Source organism: Microtus pennsylvanicus, chromosome 1 (assembly GCF_037038515.1).
Source record: "Microtus pennsylvanicus isolate mMicPen1 chromosome 1, mMicPen1.hap1, whole genome shotgun sequence".
In the NCBI taxonomy this organism is placed as follows: Eukaryota; Metazoa; Chordata; class Mammalia; order Rodentia; family Cricetidae; genus Microtus; species Microtus pennsylvanicus.
The window spans coordinates 101,029,246-101,044,762 of NC_134579.1; the positions used below are offsets into that span (position 1 = coordinate 101,029,246).

Consider the following 15,517-nt stretch of genomic DNA (forward strand, 5'->3'; position numbering starts at 1 on the left):
GTTCCAGAAATTGTTGCTTCTCAAGAAAAAGCATAAGGGCAGCCCCAGAGGGTGGCAAGTGCTGTCCCTGCCTGCTGTTCAGGAGCCTGTCCTATGTTCTGATTCTGCCTCTTCAGGGATGGGCCTGTCTAAGAACACTCAGAAGCATGCAGCCTTATGCCACCAAGTAGGGGTCAGCTTTGCATCCCAACCTCAGTCGTCAAGTTGTGGTTTTGTGAAGGGGGTGTGAGGCTCCAAATATGGAGCACGAAACCCAGGTAGCACCCCACTGTCTGCCTCAGCTGCTGGAGACAGATCACCCCAGATGCCAACTAGTGTCTGTCACCCTGTCCCTTATGCCTTCCCTGAACTGCTCTGCTTTTCAATTCCTTTGTTCTAGAACTTTTAACTGCACAGATCTTGAACACCTTGTTGTCAGCAGGTTGTTGTCGTTGAGAGTGCTGATGGTGGGTGTATTTTGCAATAGAAATCCTAAGTAAATGTGAAACCAAGAACTTATACTAAAGTAACCAAGTTAGGCCACCTTGGGACAGTGACTTCCAACAGAACCTCATTGATTATTATTTTTTTTGTTTGGTTTGTTGTTGGTATTTTCTATTTGTTTTGTTTTGGTTGTGAGACAGTATCTCATATAGCCCAGGCAGGCCTCAAACTAACTATAGCTGTAGTTTAAAGATCACCTTAAATTCTTGATCCTCCTGCCTCTACCTCCCAAATGCTGGGATTACAGGTTTATACCATCATGCTCAGTTTATTCGGTGATGGGATTGAACCCCAGGGCTTCATGCATCTTATACAAGCACTTTACCTACTGAGCCACATCCCCAGACCTTTTTTTTTTTAAGTTAATAACTAGCTAAGCAGCCACCCCAGCCTTTTGTTTTGTTTTTGTTGTTTGCTTTGAGATAGGGTTTTATTATGTAGACCAGGCTAGCTTCAAACTAGCATTAAAGGCATGCACCACCATGCCCAACCTGTTTCTGCTTTGCTTTTTTGAGGCTGGCTCTTTGTGTGTTACCCAGGCTGTTTTCAACCTCACTATCCTCTTGAATCATCCTCCCCAGTGTTGAAGTTATAGATATTACCCTCCACACCTCACACTACTGTGACCTCGGGGACTTAATACAAATGCTGACCTTAAAATAAAACTGCAGGTAGCTAGCTGATACCTCAGTCTGTGATGTACGGTATTCTGCCACCTGGCATCTTCACAGGCTTTTAGGAGACGGGGCCAGTGTAACATGCCACTGTGGTAATGCTACCTGTTCAGCAACTATCAGAATTTCTTCCCCAATAGATGAAGGAATAGTTTTCCTCATCAAAGAGACTGGGAAATTTGTCACAATACATGCAATTCCTGAAAGAGCTGTGGGAATCGTGTACCTGAAGGTTTACCTCACTAACTATGGAGGAATGTGCTTTTCAGTTATGTGTCTTACTGTCAGAAAAGCTGGGAAAAACGGCTGTTGTCCAACTTCTTATAAGGCTGAAGCAGAGTGATGGCAAGTTCAAGACCAGACTAGGCAACTTAGCTTGTAAGAACCTGCCTCAAAACAAAAAATAAAAAGAAAGCAAGGGATTCGTATCAGTGGTAGAGTGCCTGCCTAGAATCCCCCAGTGAGAAGCTGGGAGTGTGGCTCAGTGGTAGAGACCTTGCCCAGAATTCGTCAGTGAAGAGGCAGGGATGGGTCTCTTTGGTAGAACACCTGCCTAGAATCCCCCATTGAAAGGCTGGGAATAGGACTCATTGGAAGTTAGCACAAAGCAGATATTTCTCTCTCATTCTTGTCATAATACCAAAAACTTTTCCTGACAGTTGGTTCTTTAGTCCCTTTGGTTCTCGTATCCTGTTGGTTCTCCATTCTGTCCAGAACAGAGATGTGTTAGGAAACACTTAGACATTGATGTGACAGATTCAGGGCCATTCTCCAAGCTCTGCAAGAACCAGCCTCGCCCTGGGCAGATAAACTGTCCTTATATTCTAACTTCTTTGTATGTGTACTCACTGCTGCCACCACCAAGGCACTTCAGCTGCCCAGCCCTGTCATTGTACAAACAGATTAAGCAGCAAGATAATACATTGTTTTTTCTTTGTGACTTCTCTTTTGGTAATTGGTGGAAAAGTCCTGCTCAACCAGACTTTCCTCATTAACCTTTCTCTTTTATTTTGTAGGTAACTTTTTTGTTTTGGTTTTTTGAAACAAGATATTCCAGTGTAGTTCAGGCTGGCCTTGAACTCACTACATAGCCCAAGCTGGCTTTGAAATTACTGTAACTAAGGTGGTATTCAACTTGCTGTGTTGCTTAGACTTCCTTAAAAACCTACTGTATAGCCCACATTGTCCTAAAACTCAGAATTCTCCTGCCTTGCCTCTCTTAACTTTTTATGGTAACAGAATATAACTTGCCCAGGGTATAGAGAAGTGGCACGTCGTTCACAGTCCAAGTATTAATGTCATTAGCTGCCATTGCCCACCTGTCTTAGTTTTGTCTTAGTCATAATAGTAAGACCTGGATAAACCCAATGAAAAATTACTTCCATGGTAAAGCCCTGTGGGAATAGAGCCTAAGTCAGGTATCTGTGTAGACACAATGTTTCCATTCTACAGATGCCTGTGTAGAGGCTCCAGGAGTATACATAGGTAGCTGTCCCTACTGCCTCTCTTCCCAGAAGGCCTCTTGAGTGGTAGGTACTAGAGTGGCTCCCCTCTTTGTCCAGTAGCAAGTCTGAATTTGTAGCAGTCATGGCTTCCTCATCTAGGGTCCTAGACATACTACAAAAGGTTCTAGCCATTTCTGTTAAAGCTTCCAGCACCAGCCTGGGCTGCCCACTCACTGCTGGCCCAGAACAGCCTGGCTAGCTACGTATGTCAACATTTGCAAACATTCCCCATGATGGGTTAACTGCAGAATCCAGCCCATCCCTCAACAAATGAAGCCACAGTTCCACAGACTGCTTATGGACACGTACCATGGGTGAAAACAACCACAACATTGTGTCTGTGCTGGGGAGGATGGCCAGCGTGTCTTTAATTCAGTGTTTACCCATGAGAATGACTCCCAGGAGTAATCCTGTGATAAAGTCTTTTCGGTCCATGAGAATAGAAAGAAATTGAATCAGAAGACTCTATTTCCAGCCGTATTTATTCAGTCTGGGAAACGCAATGGGCCGGAGCATTAATACCAGCAGGGGATTCCTCGCTCCTAGCGTTAAATTACTGTCATAATCGCTCAATTATTTCTTCCTTGTACTGTTTAAAATAAAAATCCATCACATTCTAGGGTGTGCGTGTGTGTGTGTGTGTGTGTGTGTGTGTGTGTGTGTGTGTGTGTGTTTCCATAGCATTTATTAGGTTGAGTGTTTAGGAAAATCAATTACAGTCAGTCAGGCATGAATTGATGAATGTTCTTATAATAATTGTCAGCTGTTAAACCAATGTACTTTCTTCTCTTCACCCCCTTTTTTTTTCCCTCAGAGGGCAGAGGTGGCACAGAGAGAGGCAGAAACTTTAAGGGAACAGCTTTCATCAGCCAACCACTCTCTGCAGCTGGCCTCACAGATCCAGAAGGCTCCAGATGTGGTGGGTAACCCTGACCCTACCCCACCCTCACCCCACATCACTCCTGTTTCAATTCTTCCTTTTGGAATAATAGTTGAAGCAGGAATGGTTGTTGAATGGATGTGCTGGTTACTTTTCTCATTACTGCAACAAAATACTTGACACAGACGCTTAAAGGACCAAAGCTGGGGATTATTTTAGTTCCTGGTTCAAGGGTGCAGTCCATCATGGCAGCAGAATTACATTGCAGTCAAGATGCAGGAATCAATGCTGTTGCTTAACTGCCTTTCTCTTTTTTCTCAACTCCAGGACACCAGCCTTGGGTGCTACCCCAGTTAGGGTGGGTCTCCCCCCTCAACTAACCTGCTCTCAGAACTCCCTTACAGCTATGCACAGAGGTCTGTCTGGTGCATAGATGACTCTAGATCCTGACAAGCCTACAGTATTAACCAAAATAGTTGTGAATTCTTAATGGCTTGGGGATAGGACTTGAGAAGAGCTCTGCCAATAACACATAGGTGCCCTCGTGGGTTGCTTTGGTGTGACCGCATTGTGTGTGTACATGTCCTGTGCCAGGTGGAGGCTAGGAGTAACTAGATCTGAAAAGGAGTGCCGCCCCAGAGCTTCACAAGGAAGCAGAGGCAGTCCTTCCAGTGGGGCATAAATAGCAGCTGACCCTGGATGTATTCAGTGGTTGAACTTTCACCTGAGAAACAAACATGCAAGAAGAATGGGACCCAAAAGGTCCAAACCATTGTCTTTTCTCTCTCATTTATTTTGTGGGTGTAGGAGGGTCAGAGGACAACTTGTAGGAGTAAGCTTTCTTCCTCCATGGTGTAGGTTCTGAGGCTCGAACTCAGGCCATCAGGTGTACACAGGAATACTTTTATGCAAACTCCTCTCACCACCCCTGCTTTCATTTTTAGTTTTGTTTTCATTTTTTGAGATAAAATCTCACTACATTGGTTCAAGCTAACCTCCAATTGGCAGTCCTTCTGCCTCAACCTCCTGTGTTCCTGGGATCACAGGTATACGATAACATGCCCAGTCCCATGTGACTTTTCTCAAGTTAACAGGACTATCAAAGTTTGGTCAAGGTGGCCCTGACTGAGCAGATTCAGATGCCTTTGGTGACCTTGGGTAACTGGCACTAGTGACTGAGCAACACACTAGCTAAGATGCTTAGTTCATTAGTTCAGACCCCAGCTCTGCAGTCTCTGAATTGGAGATTTGAAGCAAAGAGATCTATCTTCCTTACTCTGTTTCTCTCTCTGTAAAAAGAGGTTGTAGCTGGGCATAGTGTCAAACATGTGTAATCCAATCTCTTGGGAAGTAGAACCAAGAAGATAATGGAATTCAAGGTCATTTTTAGGTACCTAGCAAGTTCAAGACCAGCCTGAGCTATATGAAACCCAAACTCAAAAACAAAATTAAACAAAAGAAAAACTTCAGGAAGCTGAGGCAGGAGGATTGGCAGAATTGGCCAGGCTAGGCTACATAGCAACAAGACCCCTGTCTCAAAAGTAATATTAGTACTAATTGTAGAGTGCCCTGACCATTTCAGGGTGTGGTAGAAAGGTTCTTGTGCAGGAGACTGTCACTTCCTTCACAACTTCGGGAACACAATAACTTATTTTTCTCTGAAATGACCCCTTTATTCTTCCTTGCCCAGATGTAAATGCCCTGGGAACTGCATCAGGGCAGAGGCAGGCCAAAGAGCCAGGACCAGCAGCTTCCCAGCTTCTGTGGCTGCCCTTGGTCAGGAGGAAGCCATTCATCCTAACATGTCTAACAGGACTTCTGAGCTGAATGTTTGGATTACAAAGAATCCTGGCACCTTACTGGGCCACAGCAAACCCAAACATTCCAGAAGGAAATGAATGTTTTTGCAGGTCGAGTCAGTTGTGGGGCCGGAGGTGGCTTCCACACTTCATCATGGCTAAGTGCAACACTGACCTGGCCTGGCTTTAGTCTCCCAGCCACAGTGAGCAGGGACTTCCCTATCTGTACCTTCCCGTGGAGGCCACCACAGGCACGGAGCCAGGAGGAAAAAATGGTCTGTTGGGCTTGGCTGGCAGAACTAACTGGGAAAAGGTAGAATCCATGGCTGTAGCAGAGCCGGAAGCAGTGCTTTGGCTGTCTCGCGTGAGCATGAGACATCCACCGTGCCAAGTAGTCCACGGCCCCTTTTCTTTCACCCATCCACTTGTCATTCTTTCATGGGCACTGAGCAATACAGGATACTCAAAAGAGTCCTTGTGAATGTCTACATACAAATGTTAGTTCAAGGAACAGTTGGAGCTCACCTGGCCATCCTTTAGAGCCTAGCAGAACTGGAATATTGGAAAGCAAGGCCACCTATGTGGCAAACATCTGATCCACCCAGCTAACCTTGCTCTCCAAGTGGAGACAGGAACTGAAGTACAGCACAAAAGAGAAGCAAGTATGGTATGAAGAAGTTCAAAGCCAGCCTCGCTACATAGCAAGTCCAGCCTGAGGTACATTAGAGTCATCCTCGTTAAACCAAAATGCAAAAGGAAAATACTGGGAGTCAGTTTGCTAAATAACATACTTATTGTAGGTAAGAGAACATTGGGTCCCACTACAGGATTAAAAAAAAAAAATCCAAGTGTTTCCACAAAGGTTTAGATACTGTCATCTGAACCTCCCTCATTGCTGTTCCTCTGGCTTTCTCCACCAAATAACACCTCACACCCTCCAGGTCTCTGCTCACATATCTCTATCTCAGTGAGACTTTCTTGGACCAATCTATTTTAAAGTATGAGCCTTTTTCTAGGCGGTTGTAGGACATGCTTTTAATCCCAATACTTGGGAGGCAGACGCAGTTCTCTGTGAGTTCGAGGCCAGCTTGGTCTATAGAGTGAGTTCCAGCCAGGACTACACAGAGAAAACTTGTCTTTGGAAAAGTAAATAAATAATGATAATAATAGCCTTTCAATGCACATCGTTAATCCCAGATCTAAGCAAGCAGAGAAAGGTGGCTTTCTATGAGATCCAGGCTAGCCTAGGCTTACGTGGTGAAACCCTACCACTGAATAAATAGAGAACCTCTCTAACTTTAGCTCTCATACCCTCTCTACTTCGAATTTTCTGTAGTTCTTGGCACCACCTCACATATCACAAATCCGTGTTTTTTGTGTAGCTAACTCATCCAGCCCCACTAGACTAACCCTGCAAAAGTCAGACTTTCATGCTTCAGTTCAGTTGCCCCATGCCCAGTACAAGGTAGATTCTAAGACAATATTTGCCCAAATAACAGATCCAGGTGACAGCCATGCAAAGGCAGGAAGTTATGTCTGGCCCTGAAGCTTGCTGTGTGCGCCTCTGTATCTGTGCGACTTTGTAACTATGCCTCAGTTGCAGGTGGGCAGGTCCCTGAGCTCCCTACTCTAGAGCCGGTGCTGTTTCGTCATTGCTTTCTTCTTCCCAGGAGCAGGCCATGGAGGTGCTGACCCGATCCAGCCTGGAAGTAGAGTTGGCTGCCAAAGAGCGGGAGATTGCCCAACTGGTGGAAGACGTGCAGCGACTCCAGGCCAGCCTCACCAAACTGCGGGAGAATTCTGCCAGCCAGATCTCACAACTGGAGCAGCAACTGAGTGCCAAGAATAACACACTCAAAGTAAGGGCATGGAAGGGGATGCGAGCATGTACATGGTGGGGTTAGGAAGTGTGGATGAGCTTTCATGACCATGTTGGCCCACACTACTGTGGCAACCTTGAACCCATGTCAATTCTGAGCAAAGTCCTAGGTCTCTGAGACAAGGAAACTGAGTCTGACTTCACTACCATCCCTGACATTTCCTTCTCAGGGTACCACACCCCTACAACACAGAGGTCCCTGATGCTTTGGCCCATACCTGCCTGCTCCTGTCTGCCCACTGTACTGCTTTACCACCTGGGACCTCCCAAGCCTACACACCACCCAGTGCTGATGGGCACTCCTTGTGGAGAACTTGGTGGTCAAATCTTACAGTCAAGGCCATCCCAGGGCACAAGAGTAGGCTTGGCTGACTGGCCAGCAAGTCCCAGTTATCTACCCACTTCTGGCTCCCACGCTAGGGTTAAAAGCATGCCTCCATGCCCAACTTTCTTATGTGGTTTCTGGGGTAGAACTTAGGTCCTTAGGCTCATACTACAAGGACTTTACTGACTAAGCCATTTCTCCAGCCCTTTTTCTTTTAATGTTTTGTTTTGGTTTTGTTTGTTTGTTTTGCTTTTTGATACATGACCAACTTTAATCTAGAACTCAGTTTTGCTTCCGGTTTGTGGCTAATACCAGCAGCACCCACAGCTCTGCCAGGATATTTTCTCCTTTGCTTCTCTAGCAGGGGTATCTTCCATTTGCTCGTACAGTGCCCATGCCCAGGTGTTCCTGAGGAGGAGACCCTGGACTTGGGAAGATGACTCAAAACCCAGCATTTCCTCCTCTCAGCTTGCCCAGCTAGCAAGTGTGAGAACTCAGGTTTGAGGTCTTGGCCCAATCTAACTTAAGGTATTATCATCACTTCTGACCTGGTGATGGCATCATCATCATCTGGTCATTTGTCTGTGTCTCCTCTGTCCCAGTAAGGGCTTGACTCAGACGTATCCTGCTCATGGCTCCCTGGCAGAGCTGCAAGCTGTCAGCCCTCCAGTTCTCATACAGAGCAATTTCGTCTAAATCAGTTAAGGCTCTAATGTTTGCCTTCACACACACACACACACACACACAAAGTGAAACAGAGTTACACAAATTAATGTTCTTATCGTGTCTTGGGGGAATTCTTTAATACTGAGTAGTTAATGAAACAATCCAGTGATACTTCTTTCCAAAATCATCCTTCCTTCCCTTCGCCTGATCTAATAATCAAAACATATCCTCTAGTAATGAGCCTTCTGATTTTAATTATCTTAACCCCTTGCTGCTAGGAGTAAAGATGGCTCCCATACATATCAAAGCCCCATACAGAAGACCTCAGAGGTCTCCAAATGGGCAAATGCCCCTCCTATACCCCATAAGGGTAAGTTTGATTGAATAAGGTAACTTCTCAGGGTTTGTTTTTAGATTTGAGAGGTATTTATCTGTATTTAAGACAGGATTTTACAATATCACTTTGACTGGCCTAGAATGCTACGTAGACCAGGCTAGCCTTGAACTCACAGATAGCGACCCACTTGTGTCTCCTAGGTGCTGGAATTAAAGATATGTTCCACTGTGCTCAGTCAGGGCTTCTTTTTATGTGCATAATTTATAGTCTCTGACATAAACTAAATGTAGATATAATCATTAGGAAGATACTTTATGAATATGATCTGTTACCTTATCAACCTATCACCTGATGCTTCTACAATGAGGAACTCTGACCTAATAGTCACGGTCCCTATAAAGCTACAAGGTACAAATGGTGGTTTATTTTACCCTACTGTGTCTTCCTCCTTTCTCCTTCCTCCCTTCTCGCTCCTTCTCCTTCTTTTTCTTTTTCAGAGTCCCATGCACCAATTTGACCTGAAACTCACTGTGTAGCCAAGGCTGGCCTTGATTTCCTAATCCTCCTGCCTCAGCCTCCCAAATACTAGGACTATACGTGTGCATCACCATGTCCACTTACTATGGGATTTTTCTTCCTGGGTTGTCTTTCTTCCCATTGTCTCCCACCCCTTCACTCATTTGTTGTTATTGCTGTTTGTTTGCTTTTGTTTATTTGTTCGTTTGTTTTTTGTTTGGTTTGGTTTTCTTTCTTGTACCATATTTTTTTTTTAAGTTTGGGGGGACTCCCAAAGATGTGCTGAGAGATTGGAGTCAGGGTGCAGCCTAGGAGGGGCAGGAAGAACTGCTGGTGGTTTTCCTATCATATTATACATCCTTAATCTTTGAAACAGATGAGTCTGCTAACACAGTCACTTTGAGAGAGCAAGTCATACACAGTTGAGGGCTTTGTGGTCAAGACAGGGTCTCATATATCCCAGGCTGGTCTCAACTCACTTAGTAGCCAGTTCTGACCTTGAACATCTGCCTCCACCTATGAAGTACTAATATGTACAGGCATACCACACTATGCCCTGTTTATGTGGTGGTGTGGTGCTGGGGATGGAACCCAGGGCTTCATGCATGCTATATAAACATTCTACCAGATGAGCCACACTCCTAGTCCATGGGCAGAATCTTTTCTTTAATATTTATTCATTATGTATACAATATTCTGTCTGTGTGTATGCCTTCAGACCAGAAGAGGGCACCAGACCCCATTACAGATGGTTGTGATCCACCATGTGGTTGCTGGGAATTGAACTCAGGACCTTTAGGAAGAGCAGGCAATGCTCTTAACCTCTGAGCCATCTCTCCAGCCCCCATGGGCAGAATCTTGAATCCTCACATTGGTGATTTTTTTTTTTAACCAATACATTTAGCTGGTGCTGTCTATAATTGGGCATCCCAGGTAACTGATTAATTGCTTCTCATACCCCAGCATGTTGAAACTTCCCATCTTTTCTCCACCATGAGGTTTCATATTTACTAGTTCCTCTTGGCCAATGTTCTACTCTTTCATACAAACATTACAGTTAGCTCATCACCATCCATGTCTTCTCACCTTTAAGTGTAGAAATTGGCTTGTGAGCGAGAAGTGTTTCACAGTCTGACAAGTGCTCAGCAGCACTGTGCTACTTGTGGTGGATAATTCCGAGTTCATAATTAATGCAGTAAACCAGCCACCATGACAGGCAGCTACTTTTGATAACTGTTCCATGGTTTTGTCAGAGCACTCTTCATGAAGAAGCAGTACAATTAGCCAGTCACTTATATTGTCCTCAGTGTGACAAGGAAAATAAAGTCACTAGTACCTTCAATTAAAAATGAGTGTTTACAGAAAAGACTAGCAAGTTTCAGGCTTAGTTGTTGATTGAATGCTTGTGTAGCTGGGTTTCGTCCCCAGCACTGCATAAACTGGGTGTACTCGTGCATACCTAAATCTCTGCATTCTAGAGGTAGAGGTAAGAAGATTGGACATTCACGGTCATCCTTGGATATAAAGAAAGTTCAAGGCCACCTGGGCTACGTGAGATTCTGTCTCAAAACAAAGAGATCTGAGCTAAGACTTAATTAGGCACTCAATTTATAAAGATACTATGATAGGCCAGCCAAGTGGCTCGATGGGTAGAAGACCTGCCAGACAGCTTGTGTTTGATCCAGTTGCAGGGAGCAACTGAAGCCACTCCTATCTAAGGAGACAGGGCCTAGCCAAAGGCACTGAAGGTCACCCTCTGCCAAGCTCCTAGCACTTTGTCTTTCCAGAATGAAAAATGTCACTGAAATAACAAAATAACTAGTGGGATCTTCTCTGTAAAACTTTCCAGTTAGAACATGAAATTTCAGTAGAAGCTATTTAGTTCCTGCTGAGCACTGCTAATACCAAACTAGAACACACTAGCCTTGTGGCTCAGTGGGTAAAGGCTCTTGACTGCAAACCTGACAACTTGAGTTCAACACTGGGATCCACACAAAGGTCAAAGAACACACCCATATCCATACATAATATAGTAGTAGTATTAGAAGTAATTTTTTATTTTATTATATTTATTTAATTATTTTTTAATATTGGGGGTTTATTTTGTTTCTTCTTGGGTTTTGGAGGTATTTTGTTTTGTTTTTTGTTAGTTTGTTTTTTGGTTTTCAAGACAGGGTTTCTCTGTTACAGCTCTGGCTGCCCTGGAACTCACTCTGTATACCAGGCTGGCCTTGAACTCACAGACATCCACCTGCCTCTGCCTCCCGAGTGCTGGGATTAAAGGCCAGGTGCATACGGCTTCCAGGCTGCTGAGTTGGCTCAGCAGGTGAAGGTACTTTCCACACAAACCTGGCAACCTAAGTTCAACCCCAGGACCCACATAAAGATGGAAGAAAAGACCACACTCTACAAACATTGCCCTTTGGCCTTTACATACGTATCATGGCACATGGGACCCCACACATAAGTCACACAAATACACATACATACAATACTAATAAAAACACAGATTCTAGTCACAACAGCTTTGAAGTGAGATCTCATGTAGCCAACACTAGCCTCAAACTAGTTTTGTAACTGAGAATGGCCTTAGACATCTGCCTCTCCCATCTCTGCTTCCCGGGATTACAGGTATACACCACCATGCAGTTTGTGTGCTGCAGGGGATGGAACCCAGGGCTTCATGCACTCTGCCAACTGAACTATTTCTCCAGCCCTCTTTTTTATCAGCCCCATCACTGGGTAACCAACTGTGTAATACATTTGGCAGTAACAAGAATCTCAGCCCTGGGAGGCCTAGAAGTAGCTCCCACCAGTTCTTTCCTCATAGGACACTTTGGCCCCCTGTAGCTGCTCTCATTTTATGGAGGAGTAACATATCAGCTGCCCCAAAGATGCCTGGCTTATAAGAGACAGGCTGACACTCATGCTGGTTGGCCTTGTTAGGCTGTGACACACCACATCTCTGTCCCTCTTTCTGCCTTCCTTCCTACTTTCTGCCATTCTCTGGAGGTGACTTGATGTGTGTGTTCACATCTGGCCTCTCCGAAACACTGCAGATAACACTTTTCAAGGGTGGGCGGTACATTAGTACTTCCTGCTATTTGACTGTAGGGAAAGGAATGAAATAATGACTTCTTTCAGAACACCTTCTGAGAGTCTTTTATGGGAAAATGAGTGCCTACCAGCCTCCGTTTGATTGTCCCTGAGAAAACCATTATAATTTAGAAAGTTAGCAAAAAATATTTAAAAGGGAATGAAGTGGAGCAATTTTATGCGATGGGAAATACACACGAACTTTGTCGGCAGAGGCAATGGAAGAAAATGAGCTGAGTGGATGTCGATAAGAGAAAGCAACAGTCTGCTTGGAACTCTAGCTAGGTTCTGATACACATAGGCTTTGAAGCTGATGGGCCAAGTAAGCCTTTCCTCCTCAGGTTCTAGAATGTTTTCCACTGGTCTCAACCAGAACCCAAAGAGACACCTAGAAGCTCCATAAATAGTAAGGTGCTAGCTTCTGAAACCCTGGGATTTTTTTTTAGCTCAAACTTGGAAACATGATAACTCACAAGGATCCTGCCCTGCAGACTCATGGCTTACCTGGAGTGGACCTGAGACTTGCCACATGACCCTAGGAAAGCTTGTTGGTATAAAGATAGCCGTGGAGGTGTCCCACAAGCTTACATTGTATTTTGGAACACTTAATCATATGATCACTCTGGAAATACATTGTCTTGCCCCAGAGAGCAGTGGGGCCAGTCCCTGTTAGTCAGAGCCATTCCCATAAGAATGAAGCTGGTTTACAGTGAGCCACACCACAGACCTGGCCTCTGTTCCCCAGATCCTAATATCTAAGTCTCCCAGAGTGAACGTGCTTTCTTCCTGGTGCCTATCTAGCCTTCCACTGAATAGCTGAGGGCTGATTCCACCGAAATTGCAATTTTACCTGTACCCTCCAGGCAGTCAAACACATTTGTTCAAAAACCACATGATACCTCTGGAATGTTAGGAACAGGGCTCACCTCTGCTTGTGTGTCCATGCACACATACATGTACACCCACACCAGGTCACAGAAAGAGAAAAGAAGCTGGCTCCCATGTTGTTGGCTCCCTGAATACAGAGTTGCTCATAGGGATTGTAAAGTCTGGCAGCCTCCCTTAAGACATGGTTACTAATAAAACTTCTGTTTTCAGCAACTGGAAGAAAAACTCAAAGGCCAGGCTGACTATGAAGAAGTGAAAAAAGAGCTGAAGTAAGTATGGAGAAACATGGACCTTCTAGGACTATCTACTGATGGTGCAAAGTAGTACCCAAATCCAGAGCCACCCAGAACTTTCTGTTTTCACTCAAGCCTCTTGCAGGGTTTTGTTGGTTTGTTGGTTGCATGGGTGGGTGGGTGACTGATTGTTTTTTGATTGGGTCTCATGTAGTCCAGACTGGCCTGAAACTCCATATATATAGCCAAAGTGATCTTGAACTCCTGGTCTTCCTGCCTCCACCTCCCAAGTGCTGGGATTACAGGCATGTACTACTACATCTGCTTTATGCTGTGCTAGGGTAAACCCAAAGCCTTGTGAATGCTAGGAAAGCAGCCTACCAGCTAAGCCACATCCCCATCCTTCTTTGGACTTTATGAGACTGTATTTAAAGTATTCCAGCATGCATGTAGCCAGAGCAAATGCCACCTTACAGCAACTGTACAGTCTGAGCTTGTTTCTCAAGTGTCAATCCCCCAAGCAGACACAGAGTAAAACATTTTTCCATTGAAATCTCAGGGCTTAATACTATAGGGCCTCCTGTACTCAGAACTACCCATCTTCTTCCAGATTCCATTCCCTGCCAGAAGCCAGTCTTTTTCAGTGCTAATACCTGCGTTTGAAAGCTTAGAAGTTCTCTTCTGGCCCCTTCTACCTCTGACTCCTCCCCCTGAGCCTGCATGGCATCCCCAGCTCACTTACGCTGTCCTAAACCCCCAAGTGCAGTCAGTACACAGGGCTCCCCCTTTACCCCTACTTGGCTATCTCTAAGAGTAGTCTATGCTGTGAGTAATCTCTATAGGTGCCTATCTTTGTACCATGATTTATAGTCAAGGTGGTACCTCCAAGGCCCTTCTTGACCTCTCCCACCCCGACCCCAGCTGGACCATGTAGATGCCTTGCTCCTTTCATTTTACCTGGAATCCCTCCATATTATAATGTTCCTTTTCTTGTTACTATGACAAAATCCATAACAAAAACAAAAGCAACTTTAGGAAGGAAAGAAGGTCGTATCTTGACTCAGAATCAGAGGGTATAGTCCATGGTGTCAGGGAAGGCATGGTGAAGGAGCAAGAAGTGGCAAGACACACTGCATCCACAGTCAGGAGGCAGAGAGAGGTGAATGTTGGTGCTCAACTTACTTTCTCCTTTTATTCAGTGCAGGTCCCAAGACTCAGGGATAGTGCCACCCATATTCACAATGAGTCTTCCACCTCAGTTAACCCAGTCTAGAAAGTCTCTCATAGATGAATGCGGAGGTATGCCTCCTAGGTGACTGTAGATCCTGTCAGGTGTTGGGCTCCACCTCTTGTCTATCTGTGGGAAATCTAAACTATCTGCCTAGTCTGTGTCCCCTTCTTCTCACTTTCATTTTTCCAGTTACCCTCACTTTCATCTTCTGAGACAAGCCTACCCTCACAACTTTATTCTCTATAAATCCCAACCTCCTTTTGCTTGCTTGTGACCTCCTTCAAACTAATGGTGAGGCTCCTACATTGCTTCCCTCCACCTCTGTCCTCAGCACACTCTCCCTTTACAGGCTCTCCCCTCTCTCTCTTCTCCTCTCTCCTCTCTCCTCCCCTCTCTCCTCTCTCCTTCCCTCTCTCTCCTCTTCTCTCCTCCCCTCTCTCCTCTCTCCTCCCCTCTCTCTCCTCTTCTCTCTTCTCTCCTCCTCCCCTCTCTCTCCTCCCCTCCTCTCCTCTTCTCTCCTCTCCCCTCTCCTCTCCCCTCTCCTTTTCTCTCTCCTCTTCTCTTCCCCTCCCCCCTTTCTACCAGCAGCTTCTTAAGTAAACCCCTAAGCACCCCCCACCATTCCTGTCCTCATAAGCTCTGCATTCCCAACTCCACTTCCAGCTTAGTGACATGTATTTTTACCTGGTTTGTCCTTCTGTGACTTCCTTATTTGTCCTTCCTTTTCAAAAAAAAAAAAAAAACGAAGAAGGGCCAGTGAGATAGCTCAGCCTGGACGTTCTGAGTTCTATCACAAGAACCTACCATGGAAGGAGAAAACTGAAGCTCAAAAATTTTCCTCTGACGTCTATGCATGTAGTGTGGCACATGTGTGCCCCACACACAAATAAGCAAACAAATAATAAATAGAGGAATGGCTTCAAGGTAAGCTAGATGCATGGTATAGTGGTGCTTGCCTATAATATCAGCTCTCGGAAACGTGAGGCAGAGAATTATGAGTCCTGG

The 15,517-nt window shown here is 45.1% G+C and overlaps 1 protein-coding gene across 6 annotated transcripts in view; it reads left to right on the forward strand.

Moving 5' to 3' along the window:
* Cux1 (cut like homeobox 1) overlaps nt 1-15,517 on the forward strand; it is a 324,514-nt gene that overhangs the window by 234,237 nt on the left and 74,760 nt on the right. For 3 of the 6 annotated variants that reach the window (XM_075976432.1, XM_075976450.1, XM_075976471.1), the window contains exons 10-12: nt 3,477-3,581; nt 7,012-7,200; nt 13,259-13,317. In XM_075976432.1, the coding sequence (XP_075832547.1) occupies nt 3,477-3,581; nt 7,012-7,200; nt 13,259-13,317 (353 nt within the window). The remainder of the gene's footprint in view (nt 1-3,476; nt 3,582-7,011; nt 7,201-13,258; nt 13,318-15,517) is intronic. The other 3 variants (XM_075976441.1, XM_075976460.1, XM_075976479.1) reach the window with 1 other exon arrangement.